Consider the following 27,604-nt stretch of genomic DNA (forward strand, 5'->3'; position numbering starts at 1 on the left):
ACAACACAAAACACTGAAAACTACAACACAATTAAATGTAAATTAAAATATGAAAACAAAAAGAAGATGCACATTCTCTGTCATATGGGCCTGCATGAATAAACTTTCTGAATCCTTTATCATCCGCAACTGAAAATAGTTGTGGATGATTACTATACTTTTCTAATGTGACGTTGTTATCCCTGGCTCTCTTTCTCTCCTGTGGTCAAAGGAGCTTGCAAAGAAAAGCATCTGAACTTCTTTAAGTTGCTTGAAGACGTCTCACCTCTCATCCGAGAAGCTTCTTCAGTTCTAAGGTCAAATGGCGGAGAGTCCCAGATTTAAACCCAGTGGGAGTATCCCCCCAAAGAGGGACACTTTGGGGACACAGTGGGAGTATCCCCCCAAAGAGGGACACTCCCACTGGGTTTAAACCCGGGACTCTCTGCTAAGAGTCGGCTCTAAGAGCCGTTTCGTTCGCGACCGACACATCACTACGCCACTGGGTGCTGTCGTACAAGAAAATCGAGCATACCCGGTAGCAGTCTTGTTTCAGTTAGGTCAGTGTTGTTAGCGAAAACATTACGTGTTTTAACACCATTCTTCACGTATTTAGAGGAGGGGGCTGCAGTAAAACTGTACCGGAAACATCAGTACATTCTTTGAAGGTAAGTCTGTCCGTTATTTAAGCAGCTGGACTGACAGGAAAACCTGAAAGCTTATCGCTGTCATGTGGGTGTTGTCACACAGACGTTCCGCACTAACTGTTTATGTGTGTCTACTGTCATGCAGTAGAGAAAGTCCACAGGGTTATACAACAGACAGCATGTTTAATGTGAAAGTGAAAGTCACGGTCAGAGGGACGCTTGGCTGGTTATAATAATAAACAAGACTGCAACAAAATCCGAGGCCTCTACAAAAAAGCCTGATTAATGCGTCAGCGAGCTGTTCCCGACAGTGACTCCCCTTTTAGCTGCTTACATCACCAAAGTAACTTGTACTCAAAACATAAATCGGTCAGGAGCAATTTGTGTTACGAGTTTCGGTTAAAAATCGAGCAGAAGCGAATGTTTACAGTGATTCCTTTATTTGATGAATGTTTTTTTTAAGGCACAGAGCCTAAAAAAGAAAGTAGTTAACGGAGGACGTTTATTCCCATGGTCGACATACCCGTTATCTCTGACGGGGACTATATGTTTTGAATTTTCCGTATTTGTAAAGTGTAAAATGTATATTTTCAGTATTAAGTGTTCTTGTTTTACAGGTAAGATAATGGATTGCTGTGGTCTGCTAACTCTTCAAAAGGAACCAGGTACTGATGGAAAAGAAGTTAAAGTAAAACAACTTCAAATGTAGATTTTGTTGTTGTTGTAATGGCACATAATAATACCCTGATGTATGGTTTGTATTTATTCTAATATTATTTTTCTATCAGTTCCTCTGAAGAGCATTGAGGTGGAGCTGGAGGTGAGGGACCATGTGGCTACAGTGGTCTCCACTCTGAACTATGAGAACAAGGAGGACAAACCATTAGAGGCTGTTTTTGTCTTCCCTCTGCCTGGAGATGCTGCTGTCTGTCATTTCAGTGCTCAGATTGGACAGACACAGATTGTAGCTGAGGTGAAGGAGAAACAGAAGGTGAGCTGGACAGTAAATATAACCTGATTATAAGTGAGATTCAAAATAAACACAGTGAATGTCACTGACATGTGTCACCTGTGCTTCAGGCTCGTGAGGAGTATGATGATGCTCTGAGCTCCGGTCAGCAGGCCTTCCTATTGGAGGAGAGTGATCAGAGTCCAGATATATTCTCTCTGCGTGTGGGCAGTCTGCCTCCAGGAGAGAGCGCCTCCATCAGGTTGGAGTACGTCACTGAGCTGGCTGTGCAGGCTGATGATGGTCTGAGGTTCTGTCTGCCTGTTGTGCTCAACCCTCGATACCAACCTCAGGGTAGGACAACTTCAGAATACTTGGACCAGAAATGCTTCAACTAAATCAGTGAAAGTGTTGAACCACCTTCCAACCTCCACACCACTGGCAGAACATAAAATGTTAAAAAAAACATCTTCCAACTTTGCCAGTTACTGTAAGGTGTGAACACAGAACCAGATATGCAACTGTTGCCACATACAGGAAAACACATACCGTGAGAAAAATCTGGAAGATAATTAGGTCAAGTTTCAACTTGATTTTCTGCAAGAAAAAGAATTCACTTCTCATCACATTGTGATTACTAAATATAAAAAGCTGTGAAAAAGAAATGTTTCAGTTCAGTGAAAAGCTTTAGTGCATCCTCAGAGAAATTACAAAAAGCCCAAAAGCTGTATCTCAAACTCTACAGGCCTCAGCTAGCATATGAAATGTTAGATTTCAAGAATAAGACTGAACAAGTGTGTCTTATTTTTTAGGGGTTGTGGGAGAAAACTTATTTTCTTAAAAAGAAAGTGGCAGCATGGCTTTTGTTTTCAAAGTTGCACCTGAACCAATCACAAGATGTCTTGAAAGATGCCCTTCTGACAAACAAACCCAAAACTGGAGATATTTGACTGATTGACCATCACAGTCAGAGAAAACCAACCCCAACGTATCAGCACAAACATCTCATAAAACCTTGTTGGGACTGGTGTGTTTAGTTTTCACAGGACTGCATTTGTCAGATTATAATTTTTTTTGGAAGTAGGTTGATGCAGTGTGCAAACACAGACTCTCCCTCGTCATGATTTTATATCAGTAAATGGTTTTAACTAAGTGTGTTTCTATGGAGTTTCCCTTATTTTGCCAAAAGTTAGATAATAAAGAGGTTTATATACTTAACACTATTTAATTCTCGCTGACAATAATTTTTTTATCACCCTAACAGATTTTTTGTTTTTTCTGAAGAAGGAATAGGCAAGAAATGATGTTTGTGTTTTCCTCATCATACCGATATGGTTCATTATACCATCCGTAGGTCATAAAAGTCAAGTTATTGCTTTTCTGTCACTTTTTTCATTGTTTTGAATTAAAACAGCTGTAAAGTAGTTTTGTTTTTCCTCATTTTATCTGTACTATCATGTGAACCAGAGAGTCTTTACAGCCTAAATTATTTGATTGTATTATACCTCATTAATTAAAGCATATTTTACCTGATGCTGTGTGCAGGTAGTGAAGGTGCAGGTGTCCAGGTGACTTCTGTTCCAGCCTCTCTGGTGCCCTACAGTCTGTCTTTTTCTGCCCGAGTGTCCTCTCCTCGTCCAGTCTCTAAAGTAGAGTCCAACTGCTCCCTGGACCCTCTGCAGTACCTCAACACTGATGAAACCCAGGCCACGGTAGGTAGAGTGCTGATGTGTCTGCTGTGTGTGGTTGTTACTTATTACTGATGAATAAATATGAATGTGTTTGTGGTGTGCAGGTCAAGCTGGCTGCAGGACACAAGTTTGACAGAGATGTTGAACTGCTGATTTATTACAAAGACGCCCACCAGCCCACTGCTGTGGTGGAGGCAGGACAGACCTCTGCTGAGCCGGGTGAGAGCAAATGAGAGAAGTCATTAGTTTGCAAATAAAAATTATTGTTCTTCTTCAACCTAATACCTAATTGTGTTGGAGCTATTATAAACTGTAAACTTGACATATTTCTGTCCCTTTCATGTGTTTCAGGCTCTCTGATGGGTGATCCAGTGGTGATGGTGAGTCTGTACCCTGAGTTCCCCCAGTCTGTGATGTCTTCAAAGGCTTCATGTGGAGAGTTTGTGTTCTTAGTGGATCGATCTGGAAGTATGGACTGTACTATGAATAACACTGAGCAGCAGGAAACTCGGATCAGCAGTGCCAAGGTATTTATGATGTGGTGTTATAGTTGTGAAATATTTCCTCAAATCTTTCATAAAATTGTTCCTGTCACACAGTGGCCTCACCATCTTTTCTCTCTTCCCTACAGGATACTCTGCTGCTCCTGTTGAAGAGTTTACCAATGGGCTGCTATTTCAACATTTACAGTTTTGGGTCTAGTTATGAACACATCTTCCCGTGAGTTGTATTCATATGATCTCAGTGATATCACTTTTCTGTCACTTTTTACTGTAAATGTGTCATGCGTTGTAGTAGGACTCAGGCGCAGAGCAGAGTTCAGTGGAAACGTTTATTTACAAAGTCACCAGGTGCAGATATATACAGTGAGGTGATAGTGGGGGTCCTGGGTCCAAAAGGGAAGTCCGGGAAGGGAATCACATACACGCTAACTCCTTTTCTTTACAAAGGTTCAAACAACGGGTTGGTCACAGGTCCGGGGAAACTGTGCACAGGAGAGAGTGGGGTTACGCAGAGATCACAGCAAATTCACAGAGCTTAAAGATACAAGGCTGAGGTTCACTGACATGTCTAGCACAATCATCCAGCGATGAGGCTGTCTGTGTCCCGGCCTTAAGAGTCCAACCCATAATTAGAGCCTGACGAGAAGCAGGTTTGTGTGCCAAGGGCGGGAGCCTGCAGTGAGCTCCACCCTGACGGGGAGGAGAGAGGAGAATGTACACAAAAACACATGTGGCCTTGTGGAGCCGGCCGGGCAGACATGGGGACCATGACAAAATGTGTGATAAGATATCTTCCCTGCTGTTAGTCAACATGTTGCCTTTGGATGATTCTGCAAAACTCCAGGTTATGTTTGATCTCACTTGTGTGTTTGTCATGGCAGTAAGAGTGTAGAGTATGGTGAGAAGACCATGGAGGAGGCTCTGAAGAAAGTTGAGCAGATGGAGGCTGATCTTGGAGGAACAGAAATCCTGGAGTCACTCAAACATATTTACAGCCAGCCCTGCATTCCCACTCAGCCTAGACAGGTAACACACACACACACACACACACACACACACACACACCTTGATGTCATCCTTTTGTCCTTCCTTTTTTCTCATTCATTACTCCAACATGTAAGTTGACCATGAACCAAGCCCTGTATCAGTCGTAACATATCTCATATAATCTGCTAATTATACATGAGTTGATCTGTTGAGTGGCTCCTACTGTTCCTCTCAGTCTTGCTTAAAGCTTCTTCTTTTCTTTTTTTTTTTACTGGTTAAAACAGTTTACTGACCACATACTGTGCAGTTGAAAAACTGTGTGTAAACTCTCCTCTCTAGCTGTTTGTCTTTACTGATGGAGAGGTGGGGAACACCAAAGAAGTGATCGATCTGGTGAAGAAGAATTCAGGCTCCCACAGGTAAAATAAGAAAAAGATGATGACATGTGCTGTGTACCAAACCTGTGTGTTTTAAAAACAGCTGTTGTATTGCAGGTGTTTCTCTTTTGGGATTGGGGAAGGGGCCAGCTCTGCTCTCATCAATGGGATGGCCAAGGAAGGAGGAGGTCACGCTCAGTTCATCACAGGGACTGACAGGATGCAACCAAAAGTAAGACAATGACTCATAACAATTACAGTAAAAAAAAATTGTGTTTTTAGTTTGTTTTATTTATTTTTAATTTGGATGGAAGATATGATTTTGGTTTTTATACTCATCAGGTGATGCAGTCGCTGCGATTTGCTCTGCAGCCATCTGTGGAAGATGTTTCTGTTACATGGGATTTACCAAAGGGATCAACTGTCACTGTCCTCTCTCCACCAATCACAACCATTTTCCAGGGTAAAAGGTCACTGATTTATGCACAGCTTACTGGACAGGTAGGAACAGCATCTTCTCACAGTGTAGATCTCTGTGTTTATGCTTGTCATGTTTTGAAATAAAATGAAATTGGTTTAACACTGTAATTCTGTGTCAGAGCTCAGAGGCAGCAGAGGGCTGTGTGACGGTGAAGTACAGCCTGGCAGGTCATCCCTCTGAGAACCAGCTGCACTTCAGTCTCAGACCTGCAGAGAACTCTGGGTAAATGAGCTGTTAATCCACTGGTACAATTACATATTTACTTTACAAAAGTTTACTTTTTATGTCTGTATGATCTAAAAAATATTGGTAATTGTGACCATGTCACCATACCAATATTTTCTCTTGTCTGTAGCTTAATAGTCCACAGGTTAGCTGCTCGGACTCTTATTTGCTTGCTAGAGATGGAAGCAGAAAACAATGAGGAAAAAGAAGAAGTAAAAAAGAAGGTGGTGCAGCTGAGTGTCCAATCAGGAGTGAGCAGTTCTTTCACTGCTTTCATTGCTGTCAATAAAGACAACAACAAGGAGATTCAAGGACCTCTTCTGCACCGAGATATTCCAAGTATAATCTTATCTTATCTTATCTTATTTTATCTTATCTTATCTTATCTTATCTTATCTTATCTTATCTTATCTTATCTTATCTTATTAGTGGCTGGTCTAATGAGATTTGCTGCTACCCCTTGCTGTCTAACAGCTGATATTTCCGGTTTTTCACCTGGTGAGTACAAGGTTTGTTACCTTTGCAAACACAGTGTGAGTACCTCTACAAACACAGGTGTGTGTTTGTGTGTGTGAAAAATAATAATTAGTTATAAGAACAAATTGGAGACTATTAAATACATATGACTCAAACCACTTCAATGCGCTTTTTTAAATACCTTTTGTATACAATAATACAAACAAAATGAGAGAACTTCAACAATCATATGACCCCTATGAGCAAGCGCTTTGGTGACTGGGAGGAAAAACTCCCTTTTAAAAGTAAAAGTACACACACACGCACACACACGCAGACACACAAAATATATAAAAAATTCACCTATTGCCTCTGCGGGCAGTCTGTCCTTCAAGCTCACATCCTCTTCCAGAGGCCTGGGAGCTTGAAAGTAACGGATTTTTCAGACCATTAGGCGAACTGGATTATAAGATGCATTAAGCACTGAAGTTTGGTCCGTTTTCAGCGTCCTGCCATTTGACTGCATTTGTCCCTAACCCTCACTTTAACTTTTATCAAGTAGACAAAAGTTAGTGTTCATCCTCCAGCTTCACTGTGTTTATGTTATGCTAACATAGCTGTGTCGCTAGCAATCACTTAGCACATCATTATATACCATGTAGCCCAACTTCAGTAACCCTTCGAAAGTTATTTGTGTTTAGTTTTCTGTCTTCATTTATGTTGGAACTGATAGCAAAGCTGTACGTTTTAATTTTTTCAGAAATTTCATGAATTCTGTTTTCATGGATGCCTGGATGTTAAACTTAATTGTTACACCTGGAAAAGCAGCAACGCTGATCATTTTATTAAGAATGAAAGCGTTCAGGCAGTTTTTAGCTCTCAGTGATGCTGCAGTCTTCGTTTGACTTTGGGACCTGAAGCGGACAGAGTTTTGGACCCAGATTACTCCGCGAGGCTCCTGACTACAGTAGCCGTAATGCTCCGACAATCCATAAAGCAGTGCGGCTTTGTAGGTTACCAATGTCGCACGAAGACATTTTTGACTGATTTTTGAGCTGCGTAAAATCAGTTCAAGGTCGGTAAGCACAACCAGAATTCATACATAAGGCACACTGCCGATTTTTGAGAGAAATTAAAAGATTTTAGCGTTAGATTGCGGAAAATACGGTAAAGTTCACTGGATGAAGCGTTTTCAGTGGGAGTAATGTTTGATCACTCATCCAAGTGACTTCTTCAGTCTGGGGTGTGTTTTTGTTTTCTGGTAGTTAGTTTTGGGATTGCTGACACAGACCGAGTTAGTCTGAGTTATATAACGTCAGATGATTTGCTCATGCTGACAAATTCCAGTCAGAAAGTAAAATGAGATCCCACATCAGTTAAGCTTCTACTAAATTTTGCATGCAATGAAAGAAAAATGTTTACTTGTGTTTTCATTGGGAGTAGAATTATAAGTGTGTGTGCTCACTGTTGCATTTCCTTTGAAAAAGCAGGTGTACAGTACTATTGTGCAATGAATGACTCTGAAGGTATTTGTTTTGACTTCTTTGCTTTAAATGGACACACTTGAATATGTACTGATTCTTTTCCAAGTGTAATTTCGATTTTTCTACTATTAATTTTAACTTTCAAAATTTTAATAAACAGAGGTTTACATTTTGTTAAGTGTTGAGCATGCTACTACATTCAGTGTGCAATGAGGGGAAAAATGTATTAATTTTGATTACAACTTCAAGTGTGTGTGCTCAGTGTTGCATTTCCTTTGAAAAAGCAGATTGTGAGGTGGATTATGGAAACGCTCTAGAATTCGAAGACATGTGCTGTTACAGAGGTATCTGTTTTGACTTCTTTGCTTTAGATAGACATGTTTATCTTTAGTTGGACATCAAAAGTCATCTAGACCTTAATATCTTTAAGTCATTCCTGTAGTTTAATTAGTTTGTGTATTTGTTGTGACTTCTTTGCTTTAAATGGACACACTTGAATATGTACTGATTCTTTTCCAAGTGTAATTTTGATTTTTCTACTATTAATTTTAACTTTCAAAATTTTAATAAAGAAGCATTTACATTTTGTTTTAATTAAATGTTAAGCATGCTACTGCATTTAGTCTGCAATGAAGGAAAATGTTTTAATTTTGATTACAACTTCAAGTGTGTGTGCTCAGTGTTGAATTTCCTTTGAAGGAGCAGTTTGTGAGGTGGATTATGGAAACCCTCCAGAATTCCAAGGCATGTGCAGTTACAGAGGTATCTGTTTTGACTTCTTTGTTTTAGATAAACACGTTTATCTTTAGTTGGACATCAAAAGTCATCTAGACCTTAATATCTTTAAGACATTCCTGTAGTTTAATTAGTTTTAATTAGTTTTCTGTCATCTGGTTTCATGGGTATATAAAGTTGAGAGTCATCTGCAAAGCAATGCAAAAGAGTTCAGTGTTTTCTAATAATACTGCCTAAGCAGGTGTAACATAAGAAGTATTGGTCCTAGTACAGAACCTGGTGAAATTCATAAAATACCTTTTGTATACAGTAATACAAAAAAGAGAGAAATCCAACAATCATATGACCCCCTATGAGCAAGCGCTTTGGTGACTGTGGGAAGGAAAAACCACCTCCTGGCTGCGACAGGTTGGGATGAGGGTAGGAAGACAGGACAAAGACACACTGTGGAAGAGAGCCAGAGAGGAAGAATAATGCAGAGAGGTGTATAAACACATAGGGAGTGAAGAAGAAATACTCAATGCATCATGGGAATCTCCCAGCAGTCTAGACATAATGCAGCATAAATAAGGAAGGAATTAGGGTCACCTGATCCAGCCCTAACTATATGCTTTATCAAGAAGGGACGTTTTTAATAGGGCTGGGTATCGTCACTGATTTCTAGAATCGATTCAATTCCGATTCACAAGGTCCCGAATCGATACGATCCACAATTCGATTCGATTCGATTCGATTTGAATCTGGGAAATTTTGACAGTCAGAAATATTATAATTCAGATCAGTAGATTTACATATTTTTGTATCTATAAAAAGGAAGCTGACACACGCAAGACTTTATCAAAGGTGTGAGCATCACAGCAGATGCCTTTGTGTCCAAGTAGCTGAAGATAAAACACAGAAAAACATGAAGGCGATTTTCCTGGCCTTGTATTTTACAAAAATATTCTGCAGTACATCAAAAACAAAAGAAAACCATTAATCAACATATAAACGTTACCTCTGAAGTTACAGCGGTTTAATTAGAGACACAGCTAAGCGTTTTGCATTTTGCACAATTTTAGAAAGTTTAAATTTGTTCAGTATTGAACGGCAGAAATTAGGTTTTCTTTTCGGAAGTATGTAAAACGGGGAAAAAAACAGCGACCCAGAGCACTGTAAACAACGGTAGACTTGTGCGTAACAAGCAAGCGAATAATGCAGAAAACAGATTTTTAGACGGGAAATTGTTCTTGAAGAGAGAGAGAGAGAGAGAGAGCTGTGCATGAAGTGTGGTGGAAGCAAAACAGCAAAAGTCAGAGTGAATTCATGACGATGTTTTTGTGAAGCGTAGTTTGGATCTTCTTTTGCTGCTGGTTCGGTCAATATTGTTTGGAGAGAGATAAAACTAACAGCTTTAGAATCAGCGCAAAAAGGGCGTAAACACGAAGCGCGGACCCGCCGAAACATCGGAATCAGCGAGCTGTCAGCTTTCAGCCCCGACCGTGTCAGTGCCGTCAGGTGAGAAAGGCGACATCTCACTGATTCTGATCCGTCGGCGGGTCTGCGCTTTGTGTTTACGTCTTTATGCAGAATCCGTGTTCCTGCTCTCATTTACTGTCTTAACTGTTTGGTGGTTGTTGAAATTTTGAGGTTTCACCAGAGATTCTGGCATTTCGGGCAAAAAAAATTTATATTTAAAAATCGATTCAGGATTTTAATGAATCGATATCACGTTATCCAAGCTAGAATCGATTTTAATCGATAAATCGATTATAAAAACCCACCCCTAGTTTTTAACATAGTCTTAAAAGTACAGACGGTGTCTGTCACCCAAATCCAAGCTGGGAGCTGGTTCCACAGGAGTTAAACACAAGTACAGCTCAGTCAGAGAGCGGCTGATACGATACTATAAAGTCTTTAAGATAAGGTGGAGCTCGATTATTCAACACCTTGTGTGTGAGGAAAAAAAGATTACAACATGCGGATGCTAACCGAATCAATGGAACTATTTTCTTAATTAACTAAACTCTTTTTCTAAAATAGTGCTCTGTTAATTCCCCCCAATTAAGATGATTTTATTAACTAAATAGAAGGAGAGTGATCAGCATAAAAAACTTTATGAATGTACTTGTATTTAAATTTCCCCTTTAGAACTGCCGGATGAAGAATTTCCACCTGTTAAGAAGCCACCCAGAGACCCTTTGCTGCTGTTAGTCTCCCTCCAGAAGGCGTCTGGCTGCTGGCTGCTTGATCCAGCTCTGGCTGCTGCACTGGGAAAGTCCAACGAGGAGGTGGAAAAGTCAAAGCCTGAAAAGGTGGGCTATTAAATAAATAATAACACAGTAATAGTGGGTGTTTGTAACATATTCATTAAAATGGTTTCAAAAGTGAATTTTCAAAATTACACACTCATGTTAACGAACATCTGCATGCTGCCTCACTTAATTTAATATTTAACTACATGACTGCTGATTCTATACACTAGGCCAGCAGTGAAGTGTGGGCCACCATTCTGGCTCTGATCTGGCTTCATGGTTTCAAGATGGATGCAAAGGACGAGTGGGAGCTTCTGGCTGCAAAGGCTGTATCATGGCTCAGTGCGCAAAAAGGTAGTAAACACAAAAATAAGCATTCAGTTTGTGATGGTTATGCTGAGTTGCTACAGTCGTTAAGATTAATGCTAATTGGTTATTTTGTTTTGTGTGTTCCTTTTTTTTCCAGCACCGTCTGTGACAGAGTGTGTGGAAGCTGGAAATATATTGTTGGGTTGCAGTGTGCAAAAAACTGCTCTTGGCCTCTGAGGTTTTTATTAAACTAACAACTTCTTTACGATTCATACACAGAAGCAGATTTACTTCATACTTCATCCACATTAATCTTTGCATCGTCCAACTTTATTATCTAATGTGCCTTATTTTATGCTGCATGTGTCCAAAGTCAGCTTTGTAGGAGGACCAGAGATTATTGCTTTTGTATTCTAACTTTAATGTTGCTGTTTGCTTGAAAGCATCAAATATTAAAAACACACATGAGTTTGGACCCATCATTCCTTCTAATGAGTCACCATGAAAAAAATAAATAATTTAATTTTAAAATATTTAAAAAGACCGACACACCTGGCCAGTTCTGTCTTTCAACACATTTTTTTAATCATGGTTGAGGAAAATATGCAGCTTAAATTCAAAGTCATAGTAAAGCAAAATTTTTCCCTATTCCAATGCATATCTTTCATTTTTTAATTCATGTCATGTAAGTAAACAGCTGGACATAATTTCCACTAACAAATGAGACCTCATCATCAGCCATGTCTCACAGCGAGTGAAATCAAGGCCAGCAGAGGGAATGCATAGCTAGATTTGTTGTGCAGTCATGAGCCATCCATCACATACTCTTAATACAACCACAAACAAACTATAACTTGTTCATCTGAGTAATGGCTGCTACAAAAAAGCTATTTTTAAACCTCCATGTTTTACATTTTGAAACCAGAAACCTTTGCCCAGAAGGTAGAAACTGAAACTCACTATGCAACAGGTGTGAGCCATCAAGACAAATTAAACCAGCAAACTGCTGTAACTGTCTGGTGTACAGGGATGCTCGGCTCAGCTGTGGATCAGCCTGCTCAACCACTTAACAATTTGATCGAGTGAGTTTCTGTTTTTTACAGATAAGTATCCAACCAATGACCTTAAATAAAGATCAAACGGATTCAATGAAAGCGCAATAAAATGAACTCATCACGGTTGTATCAATGTGGAAATGAGATCAGAACATGGTTTCTTAACGGAGGGCTGCCGGCCTGGAAGGGACAAAAAAATCAGCCCTGATATTTTAGGTCCAGGCGTTACCATGTTCAGTCCAAAATGAAAAAAACAAAAAACAGATGTGACACGTGTAATGTGATCATCAAAGAATATGATTTTTATAAAACATTTATTATTATTTTATAATGTTTTTCTTACACTGTGTTTATTTTTTATAGAAACTTAGCTCCTTGTATGAATGTGTAATCACATATCTTTGATAAATAAAATATTTAATCTTGGATTTGTGTAATTTGTGGCTATTGAATAAAAGTTAGTCATGTATCCACTGATAAAAACAGATGGCTGAAAGAAATGTTTGATGTAAAAAGGAAACACAGTGTTGTGCTGTTGAACTGTGAGTTTCTAAATCACCAATGTTTAAATGCCGAGAGGAGACTAGCAGCCCTGAGTCTGCATGTAAAACATTGAACTCCATAGCAGTGATACCTGTTCTTACACAGATACGCCTATTCTTTCTTATGGGACTTTACTGTCCCGATGAAACAAGAAGATCTTGTTTTAAAGTACATTTTTTGCCATCCCGTAATCTCAAGAATGTTTATGTTAGATTCTGTTTTTAATCAGGTTGTGATCTTAGAGTCAATCTCATAGCACTCGGCCTGTGCTTCAAGGATTCTGATAATTAGTATGACTCCAGGGTTTTGACTCATTTAAGTCGGTGTTTTGCTGGGAGGAGAGAAGAGAGGCATGTAAGACTGCAAGTCTGCTTCTTGGTCCCAACTCTGGATAGTCATGTTTTTAATATGTGTTTAATAAATTTTATCTAGAAATAATTTTCTAGAAATAAGAGCTGCTCCATCTAAGGAATGTTGTCTCTCCTAACAAGACCGGGTTTCCTCTGGAAAGTTTCCCAATTATCTATGAAGCCCACATTGTTTTTTGGACACCACTCAGACAGCCAGCAAGGAGAACATGCGGCTAAATATGTCACTCCTGGTCTGACTGGGGAGGGGACCGGTGAAAACTACAGACTCCAATATTGTTTCCAAAGTTACACACCGATTCAGTATTCATTTTGGTGACCTCCAATTGACGTAACCGGGTATCATTAGTGCCGATGTGAATTATAATTTTACTGAATTTATGTCACGATCCTGGGTCTTGTGACCCAGTGTTTTGAGTTTAGTTTATTTGGATGTTTATATAATTAAGCTCATGAGTTTTTCTAGTTCTTTTTATTAGATTCCCCTTGTGTCTTCCAACCCCTGTTAAGTCTCCCTTGCCCTTCATGTGTTTCATGTCTGTTATGTTGTCAAGTTCATGTAGTCATGTCTGCGTTTCATTATGTTCCCTATTTTATTTTGAAGAGATCTTGTGTTTTTATATTATGGTTTATGATTTGAGTCCTTTGTTGTACTGTTTCTTGTTTCCTTAGGTTTCAGTTATGGTTATCATAGGTTTAGTTCTTTGGCTTTGTAATTTGTGTGTTCCATGTTGTGTCTACTGTGACCTTTTTGTACCATGTTTCAGGTTCCTATGTTCTGTCTCCCCAGTTGCTGTTAAGTTTACATGTCTAGAGTTCAGTCAGTGTGTTTCCTGTTTTACTTTGAAGGTCCGTGTCTCATGTCAGTGTTTCTAGTTTTGCTTCCCTTTCGTCCAGCCTGATTACTTCCAGCTGTGCTGTCCTTCTGTCTGTCATTCCCTCGTTATCCCTCAGTGTATTTAAGCCCTGTGTTTCTCTTTGTCAGTGTCGTAGTCTCCCTCATGGCTGTGTTTCCTTGCGTGTCAGTTTATCCGTGTCCCAGTTTAGTTTAGTTTTCCATGCCATTCTGCAATAAAGCAGCTTTTTGAGTTTAATTTTGTTGTCGTGAGTTTTGCGTTTGGGTCCTTCTCCTGCCTGTACACAGCCAAAACATGACAATTTACGTTTACCCTTAGCCAGCAGTTTTAAATTTTCCTCAATGTCACCTTCTCTGGCCACTGGAAGACAATTGACCATGGTTGCTGGTGTCTCTAACGTCACATGTCTCCAAACAGAATCGCCAAATAAAGAAGTATAAAAGTTAGGTTTCCTCAGTTAGAATATACAATTTAATCAATTGGTAATGGAGTAATGCTTAGTTAAAAAGCTCAGTTAAATAAATGTGTGGTGAATAATTGTTTAAATTATGTATCTTCAGTTGCTGCAACTCTGTTATTAGTACATTCAAATGATGATGAATTACCATCACCAACTGGTAGAATATGGAGATGAAGCTCATCAGCTATTATTTGAAATATAAACTCACAAAGTTTTGATTTTAAACAGTAAAAAAGAATCACTGCTTAACCTTGAATGTTTTTAGGTTTTTACTTCCCATCTCTGCTGCTTTCAGATATCTGATGTCCACAAAATAATAATATAAAACATCTGACATCAAGTCAGTATCTGATTGGTGCTCTTATAAAAACCTTTCCTTAAATATTAAAAAACCAAAAGAAGTCAGTGATTTCAGGCGACAGAGAGGGGCGCTCAGGCCACTGGAATCTGGAGGTGAGGAGGATGAGGGGGTGCTTGCTTTATATTTCTGGGAGTTGCCATCAATGAGGTCGTTAAATGGACAACGAATGGTGCTCCTATTATAAAACAGGCACAACAGGGACTTTATTTCCTCAGAATACTGAAGAAGCCCCACCTGTCTGCAAATCTATTAGAGCATTTCTACTCTCAATATAAAGCATCCTGTTGTACTGTATAACTGTCTGGTTTGGGAACAGCTCAGCAGCAGACAGAGAAACTCTCCAGAGGGTGATAAAAACTGCTCAGGACATCACTGGCCAGCCTCTGCCGCCTCTGGAGGACATCCACTGGTCTCTTCCCTCTGCCCCCCTCTAGGCAAATGGCACAGGTTACTGAATTCACCTACTGCCAGATGAAAGAACAGCTTCTATCCAAGAGCTATCACTCAACTGAACCTTTTATCCCACACAGGATAAACCTTCTGTCATGTCAGGTTCCATGAAGCACCAGGAGTACAAATTTTTCCCTTGACATATGGTATTTATCATAACCAAGGCTCAAGCTGGACCCAGAAAGCAGACCCAGACAAGCAATAAGAATATTAAAATGTTTATTTTCAACACACAAGAAAAGATAAACAGGACAGAGGACTAGAAGAGACTGGCTTAAACTGAAAAACATGGAAAGTGGAATGGATCTCGGCAGCAGGCAACTTTGAACGTACAGCAACAGGACTGATGATGTTTTCAATCTAAGAAGGACCTGAGAATCAGGGAGCCAGTTTCTTAGACATGCACTTCAAAGCAACGTCCGTAGAGGACAGCCGGAACCTCTGACCTACTGTGAAACAGAGCTGAGGACCCCCTTTTGTCAGCAAGGCGGTGGTTGTGTTGAGCAATGTGAAGGAGGGCTGATTTCGTCTGCCTCCAAACCCTGCAGCAGTGATCGAGGTGCACAGGAGGTACAGCAATCCCCTTCTAGAGTCAATTTGAGGTGTGGTGAATGCATTTAGAAGGTTTTGCTGTGAATAGACAACATGGGGTCAAAAGAGCTCTCCATGCATGTGAAACAAGCCATGCTTAAGATGCCAAAACAGAAAAAAACAAAAAGAGAAATGGCTACAATATTAGGAGTGGCAAATTCTACACTTTGGTACTGAGAGGCAGTGTGGGCATGGCTGCCAGTGGCCCTGAGACTTAGTGTTTATTGATGATGATGTGACACAGGACAGGACAGAAGCAGCTAAATTAATTCTGAGGTGTTCAGAGACATACTATCTGCTCAAATCTAGCTAAATGCAGTCAAAGTGATTGGTTTCATAATTTAGACGGACAATGACCCAAAACATATAGGCAAAGCAACCTGGCAGTTTATTAAAGCAATGAAGTGGAATATTCTTGAATTACCAAGTCAATCACCTGATCTTAACCTGATTGAGCATGCGTTTCATTTGCTGAAGAGTAAACTTTGGACAGAAATGGCCTCAAACAAACAGCAACTGAAAGCCGCTGCATTAAAGGCCTGGCAGAGCATTAAAAAAAGGAGGAAACTCAGCATCTAGTGAAATTTACAAGTTCAAGACTTCAGGCTGTCGTTGCCAGCAATGGTATTTCAACCAAGTATTAGAAAAGAACATTGTTTTATTAATTTTGACCAAATACTTTTGAGCCCCTGAAATGAAGTGTTTGTGTTAAAAAGCCATTGGTTCCTCTTATATTTATGCAATCTTTTAGTTCACTAAACTAAAATAAAGCTGAGAGTCTGCACTTCAACTGCATCTGAGATGTTTCATTTAAAATTTATTGTGGTAACGTACAGAACAAAATTAGAAAAAAATTTGTCTCTGTCCAAATATTTATGTACCTAACTTTAACTCTCTCACCTCCTCCACTTCAGGCCTATCTCCCTTTGAAGGATTTCTAGGGTAAAATGGTAAATGGCCTGTACTTGTATAGCGCTTTACTTAGTCCCTAAGGACCCCAAAGCGCTTTACACTACATTCAGTCATTCACACACTGGTGATGGCAAGCTACATTGTAGCCACAGCTGCCCTGGGACACACTGACTGAGGCGAGGCTGCCGGACACTGTTGCCACCGGGCCCTCTGACCACCACCAGTAGGCAATGGGTGAAGTGTCTTGCTCAAGGACCCAACGACCAAGACTATCCGAGCCAGGGCTCAAACCAGCAACCTTCCGATTACAAGACGAACTGCCAACTCTTGAGCCACGATCGCCCCAGCCACCAACCACCACTCTTCCAATCCATCTAAGCCAACCTCACCATGCCATCCATTCAGCATCACGTACAACGGAGCTGGCGGATTAGGTCCTCTGTCCTGGACTACGAGCCTGGGAAAAAAGGTATGGCTCTCAGCTAAGGACATACCCTTAAAAATCTTTGGCATGCACCATGCCTCATTGGACCTCATAAAATCGACTACAACATCTGCCCTTCTCTAGTAAAAACTCAAGCTACCTTCATTCCTTCACATCCACCCGATGTTTCATGTTTCCAATACAACAAACCCACTCCTTCCAGCCCATTGCCCTTCCTGCCTCTCTGCTCATCTTACAGTTTTTTCTGAATGCTTGAACCCTAACTGTGATTCTTATAGCACAATTCCTAAAACTATTAACACTTATAGCAAAACCACTCACTGAGTTTGCAAAACTAAAAGCACAAACACTGCTTTGCACTCAGTTTGCAATTTTGTAACACACACTTTGCAAAACTGTAGGCACAACTCACTGCTTACACTCAATTACCAAATTTCCAACACACTCCTAGCAAAATTATACACATGTATGGCTATCATTAACACTATTTTGCCAACTGTCTGGCACACTTTCACATGTGAAAACTGTTTTAGATAATTAGTCCACTTTGCAATCAGCCTAAGCACTATAAACAGGCCACAGGTAAGCTGTCTATGTGGAGTACAATGGAAGGAGCAGTAAGAGTGAGAAGAGTGAGAATCAGAGGAGGCCGAGGGAGAGGACGTGGAGGTGAAGAAGTTGGAGGAAGAGGACGTGGAGGTGAAGAAGTTGGAGGAAGAGGACGTGGAGGTGAAGAAGCAAGAGGGTTAGAGGAAGTTAGAGGAAGAGGACAAAGAGGAGCAAGAAGAGGACGAGGAGGGGAAAGAGGAAGGGTAAGAAGAGTAAGAAACAGAATAACTGATGACATCAGGGCTACAATAGTGGACCATGTCATCAACCATGGGATGACCCTGAGGGAAGCTGGCCAACGGGTTCAGCCTAAACTGAGCCGCTACACTGTGGCAAGCATCATTAGGACATTTCGAAATGAGAATCGGTAAGTACTTTGTAGCACTGCCATACTCTAATGAGAAACACAACAGTACCATACATGCAAAAATACTGAAATTGTTACTTTACAGAATTGCTAGACGTCCAGATGTTGGGGGCAGAGGCAGAATGTTCACTCCAGAGCAAGAGACCCATATAGTGAACATGGTGATTGCCAATAATGCAATAAGACTGCGCGAAATACAGCAGCGCATAATTGATAATGACACCATCTTTCAAAATATACACAGTGCAAGCATTTCTACACTAAGTCGTGTACTTGCGCGCCACAGAATAAGAATGAAGTTCCTTTCGAGAGAAACACAGAACGTGTAAAGCAACTGCGATATGACTATGTGCAGGTAAGCTAGTGTCATTGGTTCTGAATTTGGAAGTGCATACTGTAGCGCTGTGCATGGGCCTGATGTGTTGCATTTGTTTTGTCTTGTCCAGAGAGTGATGGAACTAGAAGCAGATGCAACGGGACATGAGCTACTTTTTGTAGATGAGGCTGGTTTTAACCTCAGTAAAACCAGGAGACGTGGCAGGAACATAATTGGACACCGTGCCATCATCAATGTCCCAGGACAACGTGGTGGTAACATAACCATGTGTGCAGCTATAAGCCAAAATGGTGTTGTTCACCATCATGCAACCATAGGCCCATACAACACTGCACACATTATTGCATTCCTGGACACCTTGCATGACATGCTCACTGTTCAGAGACCAGAGCAGACCCGATATGTCATCATATGGGACAATGTTAGTTTCCATAGGGCTGCTTTGGTCCGCAACTGGTTTACAGACCACCCATCCTTCATGGCACTCAACCTCCCTCCATACTCTCCATTCTTAAATCCCATCGAGGAGTTCTTCTCTGCCTGGCGCTGGAAAGTGTACGACCGTCATCCTCATCAACAGGTAGCCCTTTTACAGGCAATGGAGGAGGCATGTGGAGATATTGACCAGGCATCATGTCAGGCCTGGATACGGCATTCAAGGAGATATTTTCCCCGGTGCCTTGGACTGGAGGATATCGCATGCGATGTGGACGAAATTTTGTGGCCGGACCCAGAAAGACGACATGATGTAGGCTGATTGTCTTTTTTTTCCCTTTTTTTTGTGAAATTCCTATTTTGTGTTCTGACTTTGTCTTGGTTTTGATGAGTGTGAATAAACACCAATACTTGAAGTTCGGATCCTTGTATGTTTACATGACACTATGACAAAAGTGTGACCTCAAATTGACATCTGTACACAGAGAAAGCAAAAGCCAGATGTGTTTTGTATTCATACCATCAGTGTGCAGTTGGCGCATTGTGTGCTTAGTAGATGATGGCTTGTGTGTACTGTTTGATACGAAAACACCATTTTTACGAAGGTGTGAAGAGTTAATCTAGCTGTGTTCGCTTTTGCAAGAGAACTACAATGTTTTGATAATTGGGTGACAGGTTTTCTTATTTGTGTGTGGAGTTTTGCAAAAATAGCCAATAGTTACAAAAAATGTGCTTAAGCAATCAGAAAAAACTGTAAAAACCTTGCAAAAGGTCACAAACAATCAGCCTCTTGGATCATTCTCAGCACAGTTCTCTCTTTCACCGTCCTGCTAAACAAGTAAGAAAATCAGTTGCTGTGCTTCACCTTTGCTTCACTTACCTCTTACCTTTGAGTCACTTACCTCTGTGTCAGTACTTACCAAAACATTGCCTCTTGCCCCTCTGACAGATGACCTTGCCGGAGAAAACAAAATAAAACAAAAAACCTTCAAATGGCTGCAACTGCTGTGCTCCCTAAATTAGTATTGCTTTTTCACTGATTTGAAACTTTAATGTGTGGTACAACAATTCTTCTAGTTAAATAATTCTTGTAGAATTACAAGGATAGAAAAAATATATATCTGTGCCAAGTTCCCTGGTTAAATTGGCTGCCTGTGTAAAAAGCATAAATGGCTGTTTGTCTTGGTGTATTGGTCTTGTAATAGACTTGCAACAGGGTGATTGGGATTTTGAGAGTGGACAATTTTGCCAGCATGGCAAACTAGATCAATCTGCTGGGACATCTGATTTTAGGACAATCACTTGTTTTTCCACAGGACACTGACAACCAGACATTAGATGCCACAGCCCTGGCCCACGGTATCCCCCATGCATGTGGTGGGCCTTCTGTAGCCAATCAGCACTAACGATTAATCAGAGGAAAGAGAGCAGCTTAATGAGGGTGACAAGGTGAAAGTAGGATGACTGATGTGCCGGTGCTGTGAGGGCATGTATAACACCACCTACCCAAGTGTTGAATATAAGGAGGCTTTGAAGAAGCTACAATAATTGTGTGTTGTTTATACATGAATCACAATGTGTTACTTCAGAGGTGTGATGTTTTCAGGGTTTTTTTTCTGCACTGCAGAAAATTGTAAAACTACTGTGAACTTGGTGGATCTGTCCAAATCTTTGACTGGAAACTATTTCTATGAATGAGTGGTTCAAAAATGTGTAAGTGAAAAGCTGCCATGTTTCAGGTCCCAAAGTCAAACGAACACTGAGGGATCACTGAGAGCTAAAAACGGTCTAACTTCTTTCATCTTTAATAAAATGATCAGCGTTGCTGCTTTACCAGGTTTAACAATTAAGTTTAACATCCAGGCATCCATGAAAACAGAGTTTAGTCAAATTAACTGAGTTAGAGGTTAGCAGGAAGTTAGCTCGCTAGTTTCCACCTAAACATGATCATCATAATCAGTGTTACTAATTCATACACTGGTTTATCATCTTGACTTTCTGTCTCATCCAGCACCATGATCAGGTCCAGTTTTTATTTCATCTTTGATTTTTCAGCTGCTGTGCCTGAGCAGCCTCCCAGAGACCCTTTGTTGCAGTTAGTCTTCCTCCAGAAGCCATCTGGCTGCTTGATCCAGCTCTGGCTGCTGCACCGGGAAAGAGCAGTGAGGAGGTGGATTGATAAATAAAATTCATAACAAAAATTCATAATGGACTTTTTCCATTTAGGAATAATAAAAATCAGCTTTCTTTTTAATTGCTATTAACTGACAGTCAGATAACCAGCTTTTAAAAACATATTCATAAACACTTTGCAGTCAACAAAATTTGCACAGAGGTTATAGATGAAATAAAAGTATCACGTGTTTTCTAGATGTGTTTATAACTCTGTTATTGTACATATTCTGTGTTATACATCATAATCAATCCAGTCTTCTTTTTTTTTTTTTTTTACTATTTTAATCTTTATAAAACTGTTATTTATTTATTTATTTTTGTGATTTCTGCTGCCCTATTGGTCTGGTCTCTCTTGAAAATCTGAGAATGTGATATTCATAATAAAAGGATTTAAAAGTTTACTGCCAAAAAATTATTGCACTTCATAACAGAAATGTGCTAACTGGCTTGAAATAGATTGAAACTGTTATGAGATTGCTTCAGGGAGCAGACATGACACCGTCTTTTAGGTTTCGCCATCACTTTGTATTATGCGCACAACACCACCCTTCTCTGGCTTCCACATGAACTGCACCTTAAACATCAACCGTTCACACATGTCATGACATAAACAAACGTTTAAATACCGTAAATCACTTTTTGGACTGCGATCACTTTTTGGCACAACATCGGCTCTGATAACATTTAAAGCGCATTGAAAAACTATTCTTTAATGCTGAAAGTCCATTATCAATTGTAATTATTTATTTATTAATTTAAATTTCAGATATCGATCTTCATTTTTGTAAACTGGTGAATTAATGATTTTTTAAAGAATTAAAACGACAAAGTTTGGCAATATATTTTTTAAAAAGGATGAATAAAACAGTAAAATAAAAAGAAATATATATATATATTTAAAAACTATGATAATTAGACGAACTTTATTTTAAATAAATAAAATTGATTTTCGGTGACACTGGGAGTCATGGTGATGATGACGTGTTCGAGTGCAGTTATAAAAGCAGGAGGCAAAATTGGAATTCGGGTTTCACGTTTAAGCGCAAACAGGAGCTTTTTCCCACTAGTGCTGTGAAAACTCGGATTTTTCAAACTACAGCTGTTTGAAAATCTTCAAGAAGGATTTGCAAAATGACTTCTACAAACTTCAGTCGCGAGATGCACCTGCTCTCCCTTTTCATTGAGGTGATAGATCAACGCTATGGTGAGTACAGCAGGCTAATATGTCAGAGTGCTAGCAAACAAATACAACTTAAATTTTTGTCTTTTATTGTTTGGAAGTAGGACTTCATGAGTGTTAACATTTAGGATGAGATGTTTCATACTTGACTAACATCAATTTTAACATGTGCCAGTACACTATAAAGATGGCGCCATGTTTTTTTTTAATTGCTGAAAAAAAAACAATTGAATGCACGCGCCCTGGAAACGCCATTGGAGGACGCTGACGTCAGCGCGCGGGCCCGTTTTTGCATGTAGAGGGTTTGAGTTAACATGTTTGGGCTGCTGGCGCTGAGTTATACGTGAAAGTTTCATAGATTGTGAATGTGTAAAGCTGGAGAATGGAGTTTTAAAAGTTCACAGAGTCGCTAGCTGAGTTTGGGATTGAAACAGTGTGTGCCTGCAATAAGGAGGTGTGAGGTTTCTCACCTAAATGTAGCTGCTTTATTCTCAAAATATCGATGTTCAACTAATATGACGATATTACTCCTTAATGTGAATGCGTATTAAAACCTCAGTGAAAGTCCATGCAGCCTTACACCACATGAAAACTTTTACCACGTGAAAAATGTGAAGGCTTTCATAAACAATGAGTTCTGCTGGGAGCTTCTTACTGTTTGTGTGTGGAATAGCTTATGATGATGTAAAGCCATGTCTGGACAATTTAAATTCAGGCTTTAATTTGTGTGATCACATGATTAACGTAGACGCACGCTTTGCTTTCTCGTAGCTGAGCTGGTGAGTCCAATCACTGCACCTCAGATGGTCGTCCTTAACTTGAGGAACCGTGAACTGAGCAGCAGCCAACTGGACTCCATGTCCCACATGGTCCTCACTCTTTACCATAACCTGGTGACTGGGTCCAAGGACTTTCCTTACATACCTTTTAAAGGATTGTTCCACCGGGACCAGGTGACGACACCATTTGTCCATGTGAGGCAGAGCCAAAGAGAGAACACCACTCCTTCTCCTCCTACCGACTCACCAGCTGGCATGATGCTGCCGCCTGCGGGCTCCAGCTCTCATCCACGCTTCCTGACTCCAGTTCTTCCAGAGAAAGCGGATCTTGCTGTGCTGAAGGCAGATCGGAGGAACTGTGTCCGCACCCTGACTGTCGACGGCCTCCCCGTCACCAGAGTCATCTCCACTGTTTACCGAACAGAGGACACTGAGATGACGAACCGCTGGAGAATAACAGACTACAGCGCGGACGGCACAGTTCTCACTTCGGTGCTCTGCCGTTTTCTAAATATGTCGGCAAAGCGTGCTAAGAGGAAGGCTCCGGAGGAAGAGAGCAGCATCCGGAGCCCGACTCCAGCAAGGAAGCGCTTGAGATTATAATATACAGTGAAGCATGTCGAACGTCAGCAAGCCTGAACAAAGTGGTAAGTAGTAAATAGTGCTTAAGGTTGTTTCTAAAATAATGTCCTAAAATATTTGAAAATCGTAGAGGTTTTAACTTTTATTCTTTCTTTTCTGCCTCTTGTTTCTAAAAGTCAGGAAAAAGAGTCACGCTGCGAAGAAACACCACACAGAAGATTTTCCCTCAGTAAAATGGTAAATATATTCATCTTGTTATGACGTTTGCTCACAATAACCATGAGTGTTCCTGTGTTTCTGAAGTGATTCACTCTCATTTGGTGTTATTTGATCCAAAGACAACTGAGGGTCTTCAGAGCAGCGTGAACGGCCGTCACCTGAGAGCAAGACAGTCCTCGCGCCTTTGTGGTTCCCTCCAGGTACTCCAGCTTCATCCCACAGTCCACAGAGATGCAGTTAGGTTGAATGTGAGTGTGAGTGGTTGTCTGTTTCTCTGTGTTAGACTGACCTGTCCAGGTTGTACCCCCGCCTCTGGCCCCATAACAGCTGGGATAGCTCCAATCTTGAATTGGTTAAGCAGAAGAAATGGATGGAAGGAGGATCCAAAGAGAAACATTGAAGGCCCTCTCACAAAAAAAGATAAGAACTCATTTTACACATTGTTGAAACATCCTGAAAGTTATTTGTTGTGTTTAGAAACTTGTTGAACTGTCATTAGAGTTTGTTTCGACTTGTTGTTCATTTGTTATTCGGTTCAGCTGTGTTTCTATGTGTCCTTAGTTCCCATAATCAGCCTCCTGTGTGTAAATATTATGTCAGTCTCCCTTTGTCCCTCCCTAGTGTTAGTCGCGGTCCCCTCGTGTTTCATTGCCTCAGTAGTTCTGTTTCCTATAGTTTTTCCCCAGTATAGGTTTTGGTTTGACTTTTTCAGTTCCCTTTGTCAGTCTTTGTATTTGGTATTTCCTCATCAGTCTCATCACTTTCCTCTGCAGAGAGAAAACAATAAAAAGACCTGAAGAGACGTCTATGCAAACGCTCTCATTGTGAAAGATAAGTATACATCCATCTAACCTGCGACTCTGTCACAACTCTGATCAGCAATTCTTTCAGCTTTGTCTGTTTTGATGATGTTATTAATTGTTATTATCCTTTATCCAGTTAACTTTCAGAGAGGAGCGGAGGGAGGAGCGAAGCCAGCGTGCTCTGTAAACTCTCATTTAAAAAAAGATAAGTATATATTGATTTTATATTATTATGACAGCTCCTCCTCAGTGAACACTTCCTCTAGTTGCTGAAATCATTTACTAATTTTATTCTTCCCATTTGTCTTTTGTTTTTCAGAGAAAACAGAGAGGAGACAAGGTGACATTAAGACCTAAGACAGGACGGATTGAACCCTTTCTCGTAAAAAGATAAGTATTCACTCTGCTTTTAATCATAATATTGATAAAGATCTAAAATTCTGCTTACCTGGTTGATAAAGTTACTAAAATGATTCCCTCTTTACTGTCATTTGTCCTTTAGAGAGAAGATGAGGAGAGTGAACGTCAGCAAGAATGAACAAAGTGGTAAGTAGTAAATAGTGTTTAAGGTTGTTTCTAAAATATCCCAAATATTAAAAAATCTTTGAGGTTTTAACTTTTATTCTTTCTTTTCTGCCTCTTGTTTCTAAATGTCAGGAAAAAGAGCGAAGATGAGAAGAAACTCCACACAGAAGATTTTCCCCCAGTAAAATGGTAAATATATTCATCTGGTTATGATGTTTGCTCACAATAACCAGGAGTGTTCCCGTTGTTCTGAAGTGATTCACTCTCATTTGGTGTTATTTGGTGTTTGTCTTTGAAAGGAGAGGAGCAGTAACGACACTGGGAGACAAACAACAGGATGATCCAAAGACAACTGAGAGTGTTCAGAGCAGCGTGAACGGCCGTCACCTGAGAGCAAGACAGTCCTCGGGCCTTTGTGGTTCCCTCCAGGTACTCCAGCTTCATCCCACAGTCCACAGAGATGCAGTTAGGTTGAATGTGAGTGTGAGTGGTTGTCTGTTTCTCTGTGTTAGACTGACCTGTCCAGGTTGTACCCCCGCCTCTGGCCCCATAACAGCTGGGATAGCTCCAATCTTGAATTGGATAAGCAGAAGAAATGAATGGAAGGAGGATCCAAAGAGAAACATCATAGGCCCTCTCACCAGCTTTCATTTATTAAATTTGTCTTTACTGAACGATTTCTGGTGTCTATTTGCATTGATACTCAGACAACAGCTCCTCTTTCTGTTTGTGCTGGAAGATTCAGGCAAACACATATTACATATATAGATTGTTATGATATGACTCAGTTTCACATTTAGTGCTATATGATAATGATAAGGTCCAGTTTAATAGTATCGCTAGTGTCTAATGAAATGAACACGTGATTTTCAGATCCAGCAAAGTGAATATTTTTCACTGTGGATAAATTACATGGAAACGTTTAATGAGTCATCAGCTATTTCACTACAAAGATGATGTGATTAAAGGTTCTCATACATGCAGGTCAGAAGTTTTGCTCCATCCTGAATGTTAAATGCTGATCAATGTTTACACATATCTGCACATTTCTAACAGCTCATTTCACAGGTCATCAGTCTCCTGACTCCATATGCAGAGTTTTATCATCACGTGTTCATGGCAGACAAACATAATTATGAATTCTTGTTTTAGTTCCATTCAGTCACTCAACATCAGGTGTCTGCTTGTCCTGAGCTGTGAGAACTACAGTGAGTTGCTTTCCTCTTTAGCTTAGTATTAATAAACCAGGTCGTAGGTGGGCACCTGCATCAAGGAGTCAAGAAGCATATTTTATTGTTTAACGGTGAAAATAATGGATTGTTGTTCATTTGTTTAATGGAAAGACTGAAACTGCTGAAAGTGCTGAAAGTGCTGAAAGTGCTGAAAGTGCGGCCTGGTGTTGACTTACACTTATTCAAAGTGATGAAGTACCAACAGATACTAAAAGTCACAGCCTGAAACACGTCAACTGCTTTATTATTTCTAGTTTTAAATAAACTGTAAGAACAATGTGCAACAACAAGGAAAAAATCCCTTAAATAAAACAGTACCTAGTTCATATGTTTTAAGTTCTAACTACTAAATAAAACACAAAAAATATCAGAGAAATGCTTCAGTACTGTAATTTCATAGAGGTAGGTGCAATAAGGGAACATGATTTGTAAATCAGTCGAATAATTAAGTAGAAGAATTTGTTCTGAAAACTGTAAAACTGTGTAAACTCTTTGGTAAAAACAGGAAGAATTACATTTGAAAATGAATGATTGGAATCCAAACATTTGACTTTTGTTTTTCCTCAATACTCCATCCTCCTCTTAACATTTTTGTTTTCCAGCTTTTTTAGAGGGAAAATCATTTATTACATCACTGCAAGAAATCTGATGGCCAACTTTGTTGTTAATACTTGCTACTGTCGGTCCACTCAGTCTTTCCTGTGCCGTGGAAGGTCTGTGGTAGTTGTTTAAGTACACAGTGAAGGGCAGGTGATGCTGCCGTCTCCCTGTCAGCTGTGTCCTCTCATCTTCAGAAGTCTGGACTCGTGAGCGAACGTGCCAAATAAGAACTAGCAAGTATGCATGTACGATCTCTTTACTTGGTACTGAGAGATGCCATCTAAAGGAATCGACTCCGGACTAAAGCAGCGTTTTAACCGTTTCATTGTTAGCCCCGCCCCCTAACTCTGATGGGTGAGGTTGACGGATGAAATAAATTCATCATGCAGTGCATCACAGTAAACATGGAAAAAAATAATAATTAATTTTTCCTAAAAATGAATGAGTTGGTTTTAAATGAATTAACATTTTAATTATATATAATATAATAACTCAGCATTTTTCTAGTTAGGTTCATTTGGACATCGAGCAGCAATAGGCTTCTTCACCACATCTAAAGGAGAATCACACTTTTGACATAGAGGGAACCTTAACAGGTCTCCTGGCACTGCCATTTCTTGCCATTAAGTAATCTTTGCCATCACTGTTATTTTCTTTAACAC

At 40.0% G+C, this 27,604-nt stretch overlaps 3 protein-coding genes across 15 annotated transcripts; all 3 read left to right on the forward strand.

Annotated features, from left to right (window-relative positions):
- The first annotated feature begins 454 nt into the window (after positions 1–454).
- On the forward strand, positions 455–11,514 carry LOC146504312 (von Willebrand factor A domain-containing protein 5A-like). Of its 12 annotated transcripts, none has more exons than XM_085184172.1 (21): positions 456–647; positions 1,244–1,291; positions 1,415–1,617; positions 1,707–1,929; positions 3,121–3,287; positions 3,371–3,485; positions 3,618–3,793; positions 3,898–3,986; positions 4,651–4,795; positions 5,096–5,175; positions 5,251–5,365; positions 5,476–5,634; positions 5,733–5,836; positions 5,970–6,178; positions 6,269–6,337; positions 7,783–7,821; positions 8,064–8,123; positions 8,479–8,541; positions 10,645–10,808; positions 10,979–11,102; positions 11,215–11,514. In XM_085184172.1, exons 2-21 carry the CDS (start codon positions 1,252–1,254, stop codon positions 11,292–11,294), a joined length of 2,424 nt encoding a protein of 807 aa, XP_085040298.1. In that variant the 5' UTR covers positions 456–647; positions 1,244–1,251; the 3' UTR covers positions 11,295–11,514. The 12 variants fall into 12 exon arrangements, with proteins under 12 accessions (XP_085040306.1, XP_085040307.1, XP_085040308.1 ...); XM_085184173.1 differs by having other exon boundaries at positions 8,067–8,123; XM_085184174.1 differs by having other exon boundaries at positions 7,786–7,821.
- A 10,502-nt stretch (positions 11,515–22,016) lies between these two features.
- LOC146504313 (uncharacterized) lies at positions 22,017–23,633 on the forward strand. 2 transcript variants are annotated; one of them, XM_085184194.1, is made up of 2 exons: positions 22,017–22,226; positions 22,974–23,633. In XM_085184194.1, the coding sequence occupies exons 1-2, from the start codon at positions 22,154–22,156 to the stop codon at positions 23,582–23,584; spliced, it is 684 nt and encodes a 227-aa protein (XP_085040320.1). In that variant the 5' UTR covers positions 22,017–22,153; the 3' UTR covers positions 23,585–23,633. The 2 variants fall into 2 exon arrangements, with proteins under 2 accessions (XP_085040320.1, XP_085040321.1); XM_085184195.1 differs by lacking the exon at positions 22,017–22,226 and adding an exon at positions 22,259–22,656 and having other exon boundaries at positions 22,974–23,628.
- Positions 23,582–25,784, forward strand: LOC146504314 (uncharacterized). Its single transcript, XM_085184199.1, has 4 exons — positions 23,582–23,628; positions 23,740–23,800; positions 25,410–25,539; positions 25,623–25,784. The coding sequence occupies exons 1-4, from the start codon at positions 23,598–23,600 to the stop codon at positions 25,707–25,709; spliced, it is 309 nt and encodes a 102-aa protein (XP_085040325.1). The 5' UTR covers positions 23,582–23,597; the 3' UTR covers positions 25,710–25,784.
- The last annotated feature ends 1,820 nt before the right edge of the window (positions 25,785–27,604 follow it).

Source organism: Neolamprologus multifasciatus, chromosome 14, assembly GCF_963576455.1.
Source record: "Neolamprologus multifasciatus chromosome 14, fNeoMul1.2, whole genome shotgun sequence".
Lineage (NCBI taxonomy): Eukaryota > Metazoa > Chordata > Actinopteri > Cichliformes > Cichlidae > Neolamprologus > Neolamprologus multifasciatus.